Source organism: Haematobia irritans, chromosome 3 (genome assembly GCF_050003625.1).
Source record: "Haematobia irritans isolate KBUSLIRL chromosome 3, ASM5000362v1, whole genome shotgun sequence".
Taxonomy (NCBI): domain Eukaryota; kingdom Metazoa; phylum Arthropoda; class Insecta; order Diptera; family Muscidae; genus Haematobia; species Haematobia irritans.
In genome coordinates this window covers 51,288,664-51,307,771 of record NC_134399.1, presented here as the reverse complement: position 1 = coordinate 51,307,771, position 19,108 = coordinate 51,288,664, and the positions used below count along the sequence as shown (strand labels likewise).

Below are 19,108 nucleotides of genomic sequence, written 5' to 3'. Positions count from 1 at the left end.
TAAAAATATGACAAAACGAGGTTTAAAAAATGTCCTGTGTAGTTCAAATATCTAAACTCTTTGTGAGTTCATTTCTGGAAGTGCTTTTAAAGTTGAGCATTTAGAACAACTCCCAATCTTTTTACTGGGAAACTTTTAGTTACTTTATTATAAATTAACTAGAGTAACCCGGCCCGCTTCGCTGCGCCTCCCGAAGCATATTTTCGCCAACATAGTGAACCATATCCGGCTTAACAAACGTCGGGAAGGGGTGTTCCCTTTCAACCAATTTTTTGTTTTTTAATTGTTCTGTATTCAAATCGTTGGACAATTTTCTACATTTCCTGTGAATTTCAAATGCGGTTTGTCAAGGAGAGGTATACTTCTCCTCAATATACCGCCCAATAAATCGGAAAAAGTAAAAATCCTTAAAAATTTACCATATTAACATTTTTAAAGTTTTGGACACAGAGAACACACCTTTTCCAAACATATACCGGAAAATGAAGCACCCTCTACGTTCAACTCAACTTCATCTAAATTTAAGTTTTTTACTTAACAAAGTCTGACAGAAGCCTGTGGAAAAATCATAAAATTATGTACCGAGCGAAAGGGAAGGTTAGGTTAGGTTAGGTTAGGTGGCAGCCTGATGCATCAGACTCACTTAGACGATTCAGTCCATTGTGATACCACATTGGTGAAAGGGAGCATCAGGCTCATTTAGATTATTCAGTCCATTATGATACCACATTGGTGAAAGGAAATCCCCCTCCTTCGCTCCTCCCCGACCAGATATCGTAAATTCACGTACCCTATATTCATTTCACAAACTACCCAACTTCACTATTCCTCTTTCCCAACCAGATATCGAAAAATCAACATTCCCTGTATAAATTTAATCATCTTCTTTCAATTTCAAGTAAATCGGAGAAGGTTAGATTTTGCACTATTTTATTTTTGTAAAGGGACGTTACTTTCTCTGCAAATTCCATGAAAATCTGTAAACGTTCTATTTTTTTCAGTTTTTGAGGAGGTCTCCTACCCCGTCCCAATATCGAAAAATTATATAGCTTATATTGTGTAGACGTCCCAGAAAATCTCAAGCAAATTATAAGCCCAATTTTTAAGTAGCAGGGCAAATGGATATCCCTTTTCCCTTCCGAATATCACAAAATCAGATATCCATTATAATAATATGGGTAATTTATATTATCATCCTCTGAAAATTTCAAGTAAATTGGATAAGTTTAATTGTTTCATGTATGTTTCATGTAGGTATGTACTTGAGGACCAAAAATCAGAAATCATATACCTCATATATATTTCATAATCTCCTCCAAGTTCTCCGTTTTTTTTGTAGACGCACCCTTCAACCTTCTCTGAAAATTTCAAAAAAAAAACGGATAATTTTGTTCCAATTTTCAAAAAGGAAGGGTGAGGTCCCCCTTCCCGTCCAAATATTAAAAAATCAGGTGCCCCATAATAAATTCATTCAAAACGGGGTGTTCTCTTTAAAACTCAAGTAAATCAGAGAATTTTTGTTTTTTTTTTTACTGTAACGAAAAATAAAGTAGCGGGTCTTTGTCCAAACATTACCCCTAACTTTCCTGGAAATTTCACGCTAATCGGAGAACTTTTGAAATAGTCGGGCAAGGGGGTATCCCCCTCCCCCAGCAGATATCTAAAAATGAGGTATCCTATTTTCATCACATTACTCTACGTTCTCCGAACATTTTGCATGTGAAAAAAAAAATTATTTTATAACAAAAGCAACTGCGATGAGTTCAAATTATACTTTTTTCTAATGTGCGCTGTATGTAAGAAAAGATTTTCACGCTTTCCCGTTTAAACTTTTCTTAAATTTTCTATATCTATAAACCTCACAGAGCCCGAGACCTATCCAACGAATGCAAAACCATGGAAATCAGTTAATGCGTTCTGGAGTTAATGCGTCAGGAATGAAAACCCGACTTATTTTTATATAGTAGAAATGAAATTGAAACTCAAATATTCCTTTGTTTCATCTGGCAACCCTACCTATACCGCTGACCGATGACGTATCTTGGCAACCCGTCATTTCACTGGCATCAGATCACCTCCCCATAATTCTCACCATTAACCGACCCTCCGATTTCATAACCTCTGAACGCCGGACGTTTATTAACCAAAAGAAAGCCAACTGGGAAGGCTTCAGAGAATACACAGATCGCCGCTTCAGTGAGCTCCCGTCCCCTTCCCATGTTCATGTTGCCCAGAGGGCGTTCCGGACCATCATCAAAGCAGCAGCCGCTCACTTCAAGCCAACTGGTCGAATTGGCCAAGTGAGGCCCAACTTCCCAGCCGAAGCGGCGGGACTCGCAGACGAGCATGATGAACGCCTGAAGCAATGTAACCTAGGCACAGGAACAGGTAAATTGTCAACAGTGAGAGCCCTCTAGGGATGATGGTATTTCAGTCACCTTTGGCAACGTGACAGTGACTGATCTGAATAGGTGCGCCACATTATTCAACCGACTGTTTGTCGAGTACCCCGAGAGTGATACAGCGAAAAGGAGAGCCATTCGTCGCATCCGTGGTCTCCGAGTCGATGACACACCACAATCTACCATAGCCGAAGTTACCGATGTCATCAACAGCGCCAAAGCGTTGTGCCCTGACGGAATCTCTATGCTAATGCTGAAGCATCTGGTAATACTGGGAGTTGAGTACTTGACCAGACTCCTCAATTTGTCCTTAGAATCGCTCATTATACCCGAAGTCTGGAAAATGGGTAGGGTGATTCCACTACTGAAACCAGACAAAGATTCGAGTAAAGGCGAATTCTACAGACCGACATCCCTTCCCTCGCCAGTAGCCCAGACACTTCAGGAAGTACTCCTCCCCAGGCTTGTGGGGAATTTTCCAGCTGCCCACCATCAACATGGATTCCGTACATAGTACGAAGACAGACCGATTTCACTTCACTCGTCAGTAGCCAAGACAATTGAGGCACTACTCCTCCCTAGCCTTGTGGAAAAATTTCCAGCTGCTAATCATCAACACGGATTCCGCAAAGTACACAGTACGACAACGGCTTTGCACGCCCGTCGTATGTGGAATTTAGGGATAGGAAATCAAGACCCCGTAGAGTGAAATAGGGAGTTCCCCTGGGTGGGGTGATTTCTCCGGCACTGTTTAACCTCTACCTATCTTCTATTCCACACCCTCCAGATGGCGTCGAGATGTATCATACGTTTAAACGTCTACATTACTAATCTTACCAGTTATTTCACTGCGAGAAACTCATCAGCCACACTATTCACTACATGGACGGCAGAAGTGAGCAGGCAGTTGAATATTAGTGTCGATGGCGAAATAATTCCGACCACAAATTACCCCAAGATTCTTGGGGTCACATTCGACAGCCTTTTCAGGTCGTCTGCCCATGCCACTGCAATTTGTAATAAGCTCCGCGGTAGAAACAAGGTCCTCAAGTCACTTGCCGGCAGTACTTGTTAACTATCTATAAGGCAATTGGCCGGTCAGTGGTAAACTATGCAGCTCCAGTGTGCACGCCGCAGACTAGTGATACGCAGTGGAATAACATACAGACCTGCCAGAACGCTGTCCTTAGAACTGCGACTGGGTGTCTCCGCAGCACACCCCTGGATCTCCTTTATGTGGAGACGCTGTCAAAGCGTTGTTGTCTCCTGGGTTATTATCGCAGTAATCATCCAAACCACCATCTTATGGATACACAACCACCACCCAGGAAAGTAAGGGTTGATATACATCATCTAGAGCGCGAGATGTAGCGCTACAAAAGAGAGCATCTAGATCAATCAGCGTACCAGGCAGGTTTGAACAGGATTCATGAGGATACTGTAGCTGAAGCGGTGAGAAGCTACAAGGTTAATCCTGTGCTCGGAGTCCGACCACCGCCCATAACACCGGAGGAATTGAGATCAGGCAAGTGCAGCCGCCTCAATTCCTATTTATCAGTGATTGATAGCAGCGTAGCTGACGTTTGTCCACTTTGCAACCAAGGGCCACACCACACGCGTCATCTTTTCTCTTGCCCAACTAAACCAACCCGACTTACTTCAGATCACTCTGGACACACCCCACCTTAGTCGCAGAGTTTCTCGATCTGGCCACAAGCTGAAGTACCAAAGCGTATAACATAAAATTTATGAAATCACAATAAACTGTTACAACAACAACATACCGCTGACCGTGAAACCTAACCGTGTTTGATTTTTGGGAGCCACCGTGGTGCAATGATTAGCATGCCCGCCTGAGTGTTTCAAAGCTTCTCTAAGTGATTTCACTGCAATGTGGAACGCCGTTCGAACTCGGCTATAAAAAGGAGGTCCCTTGTCATTGAGCCTAACATGGAATCGGGCAGCACTCAGTGATAAGAGAGAAGTTCACGACTGTTCATCACAATGGACTGAATAGTCTAAATGAGCCTGATACATCGGGCTGCCCCTGACCTAACCTAACCGTGTTTTAGGCATTAAAATGTTTGAATTTATTTGGTTCTTTCATCATAATAAAAAAAAACTTTCACACATTTTCATTATTTGGTAAAAATTTTGACAAAACGGGATGTTTGTGAGAAAAATCAAATTTATTATAAAATGCATAAAACTTGTCAGAAAAAAATTAATTGAAGCAGGCCAAAGATGTCATGTCCTTAAAATACGAGATATATTCTTCAATGAAGTTGTTTTGTCATTATAATTTCACTACGGATTTTTGTGCACTGAAAGTATAGCATGAATTATTTCCAAATTTTTATATTACAATGAATTGTTAATTCTTTGTTTAAAAAAAATAAGTGTTTCCAACTCATTATCACTGTTTTTTTGTGAATTTGATTGTGCCTGTCTCTTATTGTATGATTTTATTGTTTGAATTTTAATCTTGTATTGTATAAATATGAGAGCAACACTATATGTTGGCTCTCTCACGTCAGTATTTTTGGGATATGTCATGTTAAGCTTCATGAATTTTATGAAAGAGTCCATATATATATTATTAAAAAATTCATAATTTCATAAAAAGTATTTACGAAAACAATATATTATGAAGTGTACATCTATTTTATGGAAAAGTCAAAAAATTTATAAAAATGTACAAATTTATATACAAATTCATATTGTGTGTAAGAAATAGAAATTTTCCTACATTTTGAAAGATTCTAAAGCAACGTTGTTGCTTTTTTAAGTGCTCCAAATCCAAAATCCTCATTTTCCATATAATCCTGCATGCATGTGCTAATGTTTGAAATTAAATAATTTTTTTCCAACCTATTTCCATATTCAATATTCGTGGGCTCAATTTTACAGCTCTGATTCTGTGTCGAACGAACTCGTTTTCATATTTTTATCAACTTAAAGAAGGTTGAAGAAGATTCCAAACATGTCGCGAGGTAATACCAATATTCACGAATCAAACATTTAACTGACAAACGATTCTGAAGATTTTGCGGATATGGAGTCAAAAAAAAAATTGCCTTGATTTTAATCCGAACGAATTGGTCTTCATTTAATTTATGAACTTCAAGAAGGTTGACAAATACCAAATATCTCGCGGGGTCGCATTGTAATTTTTTTATTCAAAAGTACCAATTTCTCTACTACTCTAGTTTGTTAGGTATGGCGGTTGTCTATTTTTTTGTGCCATGGCATATTTAGCAAAGGCACGGAGCTTATATAACCAATGCAAATGTCGCGTGTTTGCTGTGAAGATAAGTTTAATGTTGGACTTTGTAGTCTTCTTCACTGGCTAACTTATTAGCTACTATCATCTTGCAAAATAGCTTCTTGGCATAACACAATTTTAAACAGAAAATTCTACTTCATTTTAAAGTTTATTTCTGGGTTAACAACTGCTTTTGGTTTGAAGTCACTCCACTCTTTTGTGTTCTTCTATTAAGACCCCACTTCCACACAGTTTCATTCATATAGATGTGATTTTTGTGATAAGCCATCCATCCGTCTGTTCATCCGCCTCTCTTTTGTCTTTGAATTGCGAATATTTTCAGTTGGTTGGAAAAAATGTGGCAATATCTGTTGTCCGAACTAACATCCGTTCATATACTGGATTCACTTGGCACGTATGGAGTTCGATGTACATCTACGCGTTTTTTTTTTCTAGCCAGCCGGCGGCAGACATGAGGTTACTGGCATTGGTCTATAAAAAAGACAAAAGTGTAGCTAGTGGGTTGAAACAAGTGGAAAACTTGGAGAGCTAAATGTTGGCTTGTCAGATTAGCATTAGTGGATTTCCCATGCCGCAAAGTCCACAATAATTTTCCTGTGTTGATTTTCTGTTTCAATTTTATAAATCTTCATAATACTTTACACATACTTGCGTATTTGTTTAGTAGTTTATGATGAAAATACATATTCAATATTTTATGAATTCCAATAATTTGTTTCCTATTTTCCTCTGAGCTGGAGACAAATCAAGTTTTTGCCATTCACAAAAAGACGGATGAAACGGTGTAGAAACTATCCCATCAACGTTGAAATGTTTGACGAGCCGGCTGTTTGTGTTTTTATACCCACCACCATAGGATGGGGGGTATATTAACTTTGTCATTCCGTTTGTAACACATCGAAATATTGCTCTAAGACCCCATAAAGTATATATATTCTGGGTCGTGGTGAAATTCTGAGTCGATCTGAGCATGTCCGTCCGTCCGTCCGTCTGTTGAAATCACGCTAACTTCCGAACGAAACAAGCTATCGACTTGAAACTTGGGCCATATCGGTCCACTTTTACGTATAGCCCCCATATAAACGGACCCCAAAATTTGGCTTGCGAGGCCTCTAAAAGAACCAAATTTCATCCGATCCGGCTGAAATTTGGTACATGGTGTTGGTATATGGTCTCTAACAACCATGCAAAAATTGGTCCACATCGGTCCATAATTATATATAGCCCCCATATAAACCGATCCCCCGATTTGGCTTGCGAGGCCTCTAAGAGAAGCAAATTTCATCCGATCCGGCTGAAATTTGGTACGTGATGTTAGTATATGGTCTCTAACAACCATGCAAAAATTAGTCCACATCGGTTCATAATTATATATAGCCCCCATATAAACCGATCACCAGATTTGACCTCCGGAACCTCTTGGAAGACCAAAATTCATCTGATTCAGTTGAAATTTGGTACGTGGTGTTAATATATGGCCTCAAACTCCCATGAAAAATTGGTCGATATCGGTCCATAATTATATATAGGCCCCATATAAACCGATCCCCAGATTTGACCTCCAGAGACCCTTGGAAGAGCAAAATTCTTCCCATTCGGTTGGAATTTGGTACGTGATGTTAGTATATGTTATCCACCAACCATGCAGGAATTGGTTCCTATCAGTCCATAATTATATATAGCTCCCATATAAACCGATCCTCAGATTTGACCTCCGGTGCCTTTTGGAGAAGCAAAATTCATCCGATCTGCTTGAAATTTGGTACGTGGTGGTAGTATATGATATTTAACAACCATGCCAAAAGTGGTCCATATCAGTCCATAATCGTACATAGCCCCATATAAACCGATCCCGAGATTTGGTTTTGGAACCTCTTGGAGGAGCAAATTTCATCCGAGTGAGTTGAAATTTGGTACATTGTGCTAGTATATGGTCGTTAACAACCATGCCTAACTAGGTCCATATCGGTCTATAGTTATATATGGCCCTCAGATAAATCGACCCCCAATCACACAAAAATTGGTCCATATGAAGTTCATAATTGTATATAGCCCCCATATAAGCGACCCCCATATTTCAATTCTGGCTCTCTACGTACAAAAAGTCCATATCGATTCGTAATTATTTGTAGACTTAACTATACATAACTTTTTTGTCTAATATATACCATGTATGGACTAAATCACAATTTAGAAAACGATGTTAAGAAGTTTTAAGATACCACAACCCAAGTAATTCGCTTGTGGATGATAGTCTTTCGTAGAAGTTTCTACGCAATCCATGGTGGTGGGTACATAAGATTCGGCCTGGCCGAACTTGCGGCCGTATATACTTGTTCTTCTTCATTACGTCAAAATTTAAGATGCATAAGTGTAACGTTTACCACCAGCATTTCAAACTCGAATGATTAATAATGGAGGATCAGGATATTGAACTTCAAAATGGCTATAGTTGCATAAAAGAACAGTTTTGTTATTATTTTGTTATACTATTCTAAATTTTTTTTTCTGGTTGGTTTACTGTTATTTACTGTTGTGTTTACAAGCCATGCTATTTAGCGAGCATCGACTTTATGCATTCTGTGTGTAATCCACACTATACTATTGAAATAGTTGTTTTGCCAGAAACAACCCAATTAGGATCGCACATAAGTTCTTAATAAGAATTTGATAGCTAGCTCTCCGTTTCAATTAAATTTTCTACCAAAAATGTAGATTAGTCCTTCTTTAAATGATTTGTCTTAACTTGTTTCGATATGGAAATATCCTCCACAATAGTGATGTCCTTGTTTTCGTATTTGAGAAAACTTGCACATCCAAATGCTTGCATGGAAATAACGACGACCAAACATTTGTGCCTACTGCTTTAATGTTAATTTATTACTATATAACAAATAAATGTTGTTGTGTCAATGGTTCGAAAAACATATTTCGTTATTGAAATTTTAAACTGTCCGTTTTTGCTACACGGACGAAAATGACTGTTTTTCATATGTTTTGGTGTATATTTTTTTAAGTGCAAGCATATAATGTTCATAAACTAACATAACATGTTTGGGACATTGCATTTTCTTAAATATAATATTTTGGATGCAAACATATATTAATTTAAACGTTTCGTATAAACATATATACGTTTAGAAAAGTCAGAAAAGAATAGAAAAAAAGATCGGAGAAAAAAAGATCATAATTATTTTCAATTTCATCGTAGAAAATTGAATAATTAACGAATGTGGTAACAGTAGTCCACAATAACTATAAAGTCGCTATTCAATGACTATAAAGTTAAATCCCACAGCATCAAAATCGCTTCTCTAGCATATGTTCCAAACATATTTTGCAGGAAGCACATATATTATTGGATATTGCTGAAACATTATTATGTTTGTTTTATATGAACATTATATGTTTGGAAGCATTTTGAGCCCAAAAATATTATATGCTTGAATAATTTTCTCCCAAAGGAGATTGTGCGCACAAAAAATTTATTTCTTCCTAATTGCATATTCCCTCACATCTTTCACACTTCCACGATGTTTCTTAGTTCTTAGCACCTTTTTCTGTAATACAATCTTGAAGAAATTATTCAATTGTACACATTTTTTAAATTTTACCTTTCGCCTGGACGGAGAATCGAACCGCAGACCAATTTGTAAGCCAACACACTATCCACTGAGCTTTGTAGCTCTTATTGTCATCAATAGACAATTATCCATGTAAGTTATATCTACATAGCATAACATAGCTAGCGGCGCCCACGAGTCGAGTAAACAAACTTTATTTAACAGAAACATACATTTGTTGGACACGTGGATCAATGGTTAGCATGTCCCCCTTGAATGCAAAGGGTCGTGGGTTCAATCCCTGCTCCGACCGAACATCAAAAAAATTTTTTACACATATTCCAAAAATTTCGAAAATTGTTCAACATTACATATTACTATATAAAATTTTTACAATGAAAATTCGAAATGTAGGTTATTAAAGATTTACAATCAGGTATTAAGTTGACACTATCGCTCTAATAGGGCCATGTTTTCATGTTACTTTTCTTTAAAAATTAATTTTTAAGTAAATAAACTTTTTCAATCGTTGCTTTGGGTTATTCCACTCCACTGTTTACTCGAAATATGTAAATTTATATATGTTTACATTCACACATATTATTTTTATGAAACATTCAACATAATATGTGTCCCAAACATTTAATCCTAGGTTAAGTTAGGTGGCAATCTGATGTATCGGGCTCACTTAGACTATTCAGTCCATTGTGATACCACAGTAGTGAACTTCTCTCTTATTAACTTCTCACTTTAACTTCTCATTTAATTAATAGTTTAGGAACATTACATTTTTGCACTAAAATATAGCGTGTTTAAAAAATTCTGCCCCAAACACATTTTATTTATATCGGAACATATGAAGAACATATTTTTCTAAAAGTGCCTATTCATAATAGGTTATCCAAGGAATTTTTATGGTAATAGTAAGCTTAAAGTATACTTTAACGTTTTTAAATATGGGGGTGAAACTTCAAGATGAAAGTAATTATAACGAATAAAAGTGGAGGTTGCTGAAATGCTTTAAAACAAAAGTTAACTATTTGGGGCCTTAAAAGCACATATACCTAAGGTGAAACATAGAATGCTTGCACAGTACAATATGTTTGGGAGTATATACAGAACCGATTTTTTTGGAAAACATTCTCTCGACTCGATGTAACGATACTTAACAGAAAATCAAATTAAAATTGTATAAGGTTAAATAACTGTATATAAACGAGATCCCGATCCAACGTTATATAAGTTTCATTTTCATGTTGACTCATAAATCTACCAGTTGTAATTAGAATCAAATCGACTTCTCGATACTTTTTCGGACATTGGAAAATTCGTCTACACTCATAGAAAAAATCATGCATGGCGTGCACATTTCAAAACGATTCGTTCATGAAAGTGAATCAACACACATGTGGTGTCAAACTGTGAACAGGCGGTGTCAATCTGACAACGATAAAATGACACCATGCGTTATCAAAACAACAACCAGCGTTCATGATCTGAAAACGTTATGGTTACGACTTTATAAACAAAATTAAAAAATATATATTTCCGCTAGCGTGACTCGAACCTGTGTTTTCTGCACCATACGCGTTAACAGTCGCCTTAGCACATTGCACCACCGAGGGAGGCTTTTCATGGCCAAAGAAAAACGAATGCCGTTCATGAAATCGTTAACGCCCGTGGTCGAAATTGTGAACATTCCGTTTTGATTTTTTATGAACGTTTCCGTTTCATTTTGTCACCGTCGGTTCACGACTATGGAACGTAATTTTTTTCTATTAGTGTAAATATTTTTTAAAATAACTAATATCTTCTACAAAAGAACGGATAAATCCGATTTTGGCCAACATCAAAAGTTGATTATTCGGGTTTGGTCGATTTTCTGTCTGTCAGAAATCAAGTAGTCGAATTTGAAGATTGCAAAAAGTCGAAAAGCCGATTTTCGACTAATTTTGGTGTTGCGTCGACCCCTATGTATGGACCACGGTGGCTCCTAACCAATGAACAACGGAGGGTAGGTTAGGTTAGGTTAAAGTGGCAGCCCGACTAAGATTCAGGCTCACTTAGACTATTCGGTCCATTGTGATACCACATTAACTAAAAGTACCTATTACATATGGGCACTTCTAGTTTTAACCAATGAACCTTCTTGATTATTTTTCTTTGTTGAACCAGCCAGATTGTTCCAAAAACATTAGCAGACTGCTTAAGTTAACGTTTTCCAGATCCGCCAGTAATCTGAAGCTATATGCTCCTAAAAGTTGCTTGCGCTTTACACAAAATGCAGGACACTCACACAAGAGGTGTTTAATTGATTTCCATAGGCATACCAACAGATTCTAGTTCCCCTGGGATATGTAAGGTAGCCTAGCCTTGCCAACTCATCCGCTTCGCAGTTCCCCGGTATGTTCCTATGGCCAGGCCCCCATATTAGGTGAATATTGTACTGCTCAGCCATCTCATTGAGAGATTTGCGGCAGTCGATGGCCGTTTTCGAGTTGAGGAACACAGAGTCCAAGGATTTTATTGCAGGTTGACTGTCTGAGTATATATTAATGCCCACATTTTTTGGAACATTACTTCAATTCGCCACCTCTCTTATTGCTAATATTTCAGCCTGAAAAACACTACAGTGATTAGGTAATCTTTTCGCTATTCGAAGTTCCAGATCATTAGAATATACACCAAAACCCAATTGTCAATTTTTGTCGAAAAGTGGACTCGCCAAAGTGTAATTCACTACGTTAGGCACATGCCACCAAAAAGTTTTTCAGCGGTGGATTATCTCACCTCAGTAATGCTGGTGACATTTCTGAGGGTTTCAAAGCTTCTCTAAGTGGTTTCACTGGAATGTGGAACGCCGTTCGGATTCGGCTATAAAAAGGAGGTCCCTTGTCATTGAGCTTAACATGGAATCGGGCAGCACTCAGAGATAAGAGAGAAGTTCACCACTGTGGTATCACAATGTACTGAATAGTCTAAGTGAGCCTGATACATCGGGCTGCCACATAACCTAACCTAACCTAACCTAACCTACGTTAGGCACATCTGGCATTATTTTGAGGACCGAACTGTGATCGTAACTTTTTTCCGACCACAGCGATAGCTCGCGCAACCGCACAGCCGTTGTTGCAGCTGACTGTTTGGCCAAAATGTCTAAAGGCAATAGATGCAGCATGACATTAAGGGAATTTGTTCCTGTCTTGCTGAATGCACCTGAGATACACAATCACGCCATACGCTGAACTTTGTCTAAACTTGTCGGCTGGTGAAGTGCCGGCCACCAGACTACAACACCATATGGCATTATAGGTCTAACCACTGCCGTGTATAGCCAATGTACAATTTTTGGTTTTAGTCCCCCCGTTTTCCCTATTGCCTTTTTGCACGAGTATAAAGCTACCGTTGCTTTCCTCGCCCTTTCTTCAATATTAAGCTTAAAGTTCAGCTTCCTGTCCAAAATAACGCCAAGGTATTTTGCACACTCACCCCCCTAAGGAAATAGTTTGCACACTCACCAAAGGGAATTTCAATACCCCTAAGGAAATGGGCCTAACCGTGGGAGGTTTGCGATCTTTGCAGTACATGACATGAGTTTCGTCTTTGTTTTCAGTGACTCCTCAACTAAGGTCTTAACGGCACATGGAGGCATCTCCCTGTCATGTCCCATATAGACCGAAGATACCCAATATTTGCATTTGGCTATTTCTAAATTGGCAACGACAGTGACTGCATTGCACATTGACGGAAGCAGAAACAAGTTAAGCTCGTTTTTAGCAATTATACTGGCTCGATTTACATCATTACCAGTATACTGCAATAGTTTGAACCCCGGAGTACTTAATTCACATATTTTGTTTCTATAAACATATGGTTCTTGAATAAGAACTATGTCTATGTCCCCTTTCATCAGGAGAACTTTTAAGGCAGCACATGCAGCCTTACAATGAAGATTTATCTGGAGGATCCGTAGGACCATCGAGATTTTCAACAACCGTCACATCAGCCGCTTCAATCGAGTCATCAAGAATGCCCTCTTCGGAGATCTCGGTGACTCTCGCAATAACCATAGGTTCAACTTTGGTGAGTTCTGAGGCAGTAGAAACCTTCTCACGCATATGGTATCTATCCATTTATTCAACTTTGGTATCTCCCTCGACTTCGCAAGATGATCCGCTTACTTCTGATTCAGACAGAGGCTTGTCTATTTCTGAATCCTTTAGCTGATCGTTTTTATATACCTTCATTTGGATATAATGAAATGCATAACATACACGGCCCTGAGACTTTGCTAGATGTGGCAAAGACTGAGTGTTCAATATAAACACTGCATGCCGTCTTGGTCCATCCACTTCATCCAAACGGCCAACCTTCCAATCAGCTGTTGGAAGATCTGGAGTGCATCGTTTCAGCCTATTTAAAATAGATTCAGGGTCAGAAGGGTTTGCAGGTATCCACGCATGTGCTCTAGGTCTAGCCGGTATGTCTTTCTTCTCGACTAACTTTAGAGCAGCTCCTTCCCAAACTTCACCAATTAGTATCAGAGCAGCTTTAAAACATTCTATAAACCTCTGGTCCTCAAATGCGACTAGCTTAAATCGTCCTTGATACCTACCAGCCTCTTGGTGTCGAGGATCTGGGCCGGGAAACTTTTCCAGCACCTGTGAGTAGACGACAGACAGAGCATTCTCAATATCCCCCATGTTTGCATTGGAACCATACCGTCCAATGCTCCTTTATTAATGATAGCCATCACAAGGCTGTCTTTAGCAACTGAGGCAAACGATCTTTGATCCCTTTTGGAGGATGGCAGCTCATCCGGCGATCATACCCTTTTTCCAGTCTCAAGAATTCCTTGAGCCCATTTTAAGGAATCGCTTTGTTTAGCCGACGCGTGCTTGAGTCGACTGATCCTAACTTCTTTAGGATGAACAAAGCATTTCTGCGTTCCTTGTATCTCTTTCGTGAGGGATTACCTCCTTTTGATGTCGTTACCTTAGAAAAAGTTCGACTTGTCAGAGTGTCGCCACTTGTCGACCCGTCTACAGGTCGACTAATTGGACCTAACTCTTGGTCATTGCCCAGATTTATAACTCCATTCGATACCCGTCCACTGGGCCCCAACCCAGTGGATAGCTTTGAATTTCGCTGTATGGTGGCTTAATATCCCACCACACTTGAAATTCTTAGTAGGTACCTATTACGATGAGTTTATCCGCTATTAAAAAACACGTCCGATCCGTTCGACGGTTGAAAGACGGTCAACAGAAATGACAGATAAAAGTACTAATACAACAATAGTAAACTATACCATTATATTCGTCCGAAATTTGGGACATATCGGTATTGAAATTATTACTCTCTCAACTTTATATTTTAAACATTTTTGTCAATTATTATTTATGTATGTTAGCCTGATAACAATAATAGCAATTGATAACAATTATTACAATTTTAATACGAGCTTATTTGACATAAAATATTAGGGAATTGATTGATTATGAAGCTATTGATAAGAAAACGCCAAATACCAATCCACAAGCCTGTCTAGACATATGCTTCTTTGCTGGCTACTGCAAGTTTTTTTAGTGTAGATCTGGCGGAGTGAGAGATGATTTAACGTAATTTCATCTCATATGCTAATTTCCTAAGGAAATTACATACGAGAATTATACCTTCCAAATTGAAACATTTTTCATCACCATCTTCTGACATAGCCAACATTCCTTAATATTATTTTTGATATCGGTTTGTTACTACACTAATGCAACAACAAATCGACATCTATTTTTAGAGGCATTGTTGAATTCAACTGATTGGTGAACGATTACACAATGTCTTGTTTCTAGTCAACAACAATTACTGCGATAACTATTTGAAACTGGTTTCAAGGACACAACAACAATTCTAACGACAACATTTATAGTGTTTTCTCCTCTTACGACGGGCTCTTCGTAGATTACTATTATTTATGTTAGTCTGATAACAATGCAGGCTATGTGACCTTATTCATTACTAAAGTACATCTTTGGCTTTTTTACCTTTATGAAACACTGGTGCGACTTTTCCTTCACTAAGACGCATAGTGAGACTTCTTCCCAAACGGAGGTACTAACTCGATAAGAAAATCGCATATAAAAGTTTGTTTCTTCTATAATGAAACTACTAAGATACATCTTCGATAGAAAATGTTTACAGTGAATGACAAAAACAATAACACATGCAAAACAAAATTGTACAAAAACTATGACAAGAGAAAATATCACCAATCTGAACTCTTGAAAAGGAAAACACAACAATAAAACTCTGATGGATATTCGCATGAGAAAGTACAGTCAACGGTGACAATACCAGCATTATCAATGCACAGTGTTTAAAATATTGTTTACTTTATAAAATCCAAGAAGACGTAAAAAGATTTAATTCGAATTCCCATTTAGGTATTAAAGAACCACAAAATATATATTACATTTTTTCATTAAATCTGAGTAAGTTGTACGGACTTGCGATAACAACAACGGTTGTCCCAGGTGTCCACTAAATTAAAATTTGAAACATTTTATCGTTTTGCACCACCGTCGGTGAACAGTAAAAGGCTAAAACAATTGGGCAAGGAAATCTTACGTATACCATACATTACGTATGTGTGCATGAACTGATGTATACATGCCTTCGAGTCTGAATTCATATGCAAACAATCTCACACATCCATTGATTCGTCGTAATCGCGAGTCTCGTTCATTATGATTCTTTCCGGAGAGACTACGACAACACACAGATGGGCGGCCACCTAACCAAGTCATGGCGAAATGTTAGATTCAACTCACCGGCCACACAAGCGAGTGTACATTTGTGTGCCAGGTTGAGTGGGGCTCTTGTCAATGTGTGTATGTGTTTGTATGCATTGGGGGAAAAGTAACCAATTGAACTAAGAAATTTAGCTGGATCACTACAATGAGATTTAGTCGCCGAAAAACTTTCAAACCGAACGAATCTTTGTTGTCGTATTGTATATCCGTTGTTTATTTTTCTTGGAGAATACGAACCGTTTCAACAAGAAATGGGGTAATAACGCAAACAGGAAGAAAAGAACTTGAATCTCATTAACCGCGAAGACTAACCGCCCGACCGAAAAACCGAACCGGTAGTAACTGATTCGCAACTGACGTGCGATCGTCTCACTTCTCTTTTTTGAGTTTATTCAAGTGATTATAGATGTTTGTGTCGCACATTTAATCATAAATTCCTATCTCGAACGGCTAATATGTGTTTGTATGAGATGAGAATTCCCACACGTTATGGATCCCCGTGCCAAAGTCCCATAAACTGTGAATGTGAATCATCAGCATTGTTCGGATGCCCTGTGTGTAGTACGGAATTTTTGACAACAGAAATTCATACGGAAAATAGATCGACATTCAAAATGGACGTCACGAAATTGTGCTCTGAAGCAGTGTTGCCAGGTTGGGGGTTTTCCCCCAATTCTAGGGTTTTTACACGTTTAGGGGGATTTTTAGGGGTAACATTTATTTGGGGGTAAAAAATATTTTAGATCTTATAAAGTGGAGCAATTCTCAACAAAATTTGGAACAATTCTGGCATGAACTTTGAGAAAAAAATAAGGGAAGTCAACCCATGTTCCTAAATACAAGCAAGTATGCACTGACATTCTTTTTTAACCGCATCTTTTGAAGGGGGGTTATGTGGCAGCCCGATGTATCAGGCTTACTTAGACTATTCAATCCATTGTGATGCCACACTGGTGAACTTCTCTCGTTTCACTGCCCGATTCCAAGTTAAGCTCAATGTAAAGGGACCTCCTTTTTATAGCCGAGTCCGAACGGCGTTCCACATTGCAGTGCAACCACCTAGAGAAGCTTTGAAACCCTCAGAAATGTCATCAGCATTACTGAGGTGGGATAATCCACCGCTGAAAAACTTTTTGGTGTTCGGTAGAAGCAGGAATCGAGCCCGAATTTGTGACAAGTGGTGTAATGATTTTATCTAATGATTTTTATTTACTTCAAAAGAAAATTTTTAGCATAAAAAACTTATTTTGTCTAAAATTTTGTTCCTCAGAAAAAATCTTCTTTCAGTTTATATATTTGTGTTAAATTTAATTTTTTAAGTGTATCACTACAGGATTTTTAACGAAATTTTGGGCCTCTTTTTGTATTATTTACATACTTAAAATTTTTGGGGGTTTTTGAAAAAAGGGGTTTTTTCTTAAGGTTTGGGGGGAAGAATCAAAAATGACCTGGCAACACTGCTCTGAAGGAATATTGTAAAACTATATGAAAGGGTTTGCTCTTCCTATTTTGTGTGTAAGAGAAATCGTGTGCAATTTATAGCAGAGGATTAACTTTGATTGTCATGGATAAAATGACATTTAAGCTTCACTTAAATATTGTGTAAAATTAAAAACAAAATACAGACTAATTAAAATATATTTTTAATATGCCATACAAAGAAGTGTTGTCACTCTCATATTAAGGTGAACATAGTACCCACTCCACCAAAACAAAAAATATTTTGGTTACAATTTTGTCAGACCATGGATGGAAAAGATCCAGAGCATTAATTGTGAAGCATTCATATTTCTAAATTCATTGATTCAAAAGAGTGAACGGCGCGGAAACCGAACATAGAACCAAACTTAAATCAATCAGCTAATTGTCTATATAGTGGGCTAAATAATAAATCTTTAATAAATTGAATAATATGTGAAGCGGCCACTATATGGTTAGTTTACAATAACTCTGATCCATATAAAAATATATCTAGCAGTAATATTGGTTCTAGATATTAAATGTTTGCAGTTCGCCATTTTATTTGAATTTTATGAAATTTAGCATTGGGGAAGATTTGGTACCATTTACATCTGCAAAATATCAAGTTCGAATCCTCAAACGAAGACATCGGTTCTATTGCAATCCCATGTGAAATTCATTGCTTATGATCCGATGATCTGATTTCAAAAGAATTGAAACTTTTGAGTTTTCTTCTACTTAATTATTGACATGAGATGCAAACATGTAGGAAATCGACCGTTAACATAACATAAACATAAACGCCCAACTAAACCAGTAATTGTAAAAAATAACAATCAAATAATAACTAAAAACAAGGTGGGACATTACTTAATAGAATTTTAAACCAACACGTGTGTCATACAATGCTAAATTGTGTCATACAATCCTAATATAATTAAATTTATTTAATTGAAACCATGTGCATGCCATCTTATCTTCATTTACCTTTTTCAGTGAAAGCTCTTTGAATCAAATATTGAAATTATTTGTGGCATAATGTAAAAATGTTTTTATATTTAAAAAAATATCTGTATATAAACAATAAAATCAGTAAATCTGTGCTTAAGTTTTAATGGAATTCTACAAAGCAATGATGACAACCACCAGTATGGGTCGGAATTTCTTTGAGAAATTTTTTCATTTTCGGTAAGTAAAATGAATAAATGAAATACAGTTTGTCAATAAAATGTTTTCGAAATTAAAAAAATAATGATTATCAAACTAAATGGAATTAGAATTTCATTAAATTTTAGTGTTTGTTTAACTTCTATAGAACAGTAATTCTAAAACAAAAACAAGTTTTTTTAAAAGAAAACCAGAAACAAACAAAATGTAAAATAAATTCAGTTTTTTGGCGTAAAATATTTTTTTGCAATTCAAAAAAAAAAAAGAGCTATAATACATTCAAATCACATAAATTGTTTGGAACTAGTATTTGGTATGGCTTCTTATGGATTCAATTAGAGGTGTGCACGTGACTGAAATTTCTATCACACTCACCCGCATTCACGAAGCAAAAAATTTATTCACGCACGATACGTGTGG

At 37.4% G+C, this 19,108-nt stretch overlaps 1 protein-coding gene across 7 annotated transcripts in view; it reads left to right on the top strand.

The window, feature by feature from the left end:
- Positions 1–19,108, top strand: part of spri (Src homology 2 domain-containing protein sprint) — a 996,502-nt gene that overhangs the window by 525,671 nt on the left and 451,723 nt on the right. The window contains exon 1 of one of the 7 annotated variants that reach the window (XM_075299540.1): positions 18,554–18,709. The exons of the other annotated variants lie outside the window; for them this stretch is intronic. Within the exon in view, the coding sequence (XP_075155655.1) occupies positions 18,636–18,709 (74 nt within the window). The 5' untranslated portion in view covers positions 18,554–18,635. Of the gene's footprint in view, positions 1–18,553; positions 18,710–19,108 lie in introns of those variants that run through there. 7 annotated transcript variants of the gene reach the window in all.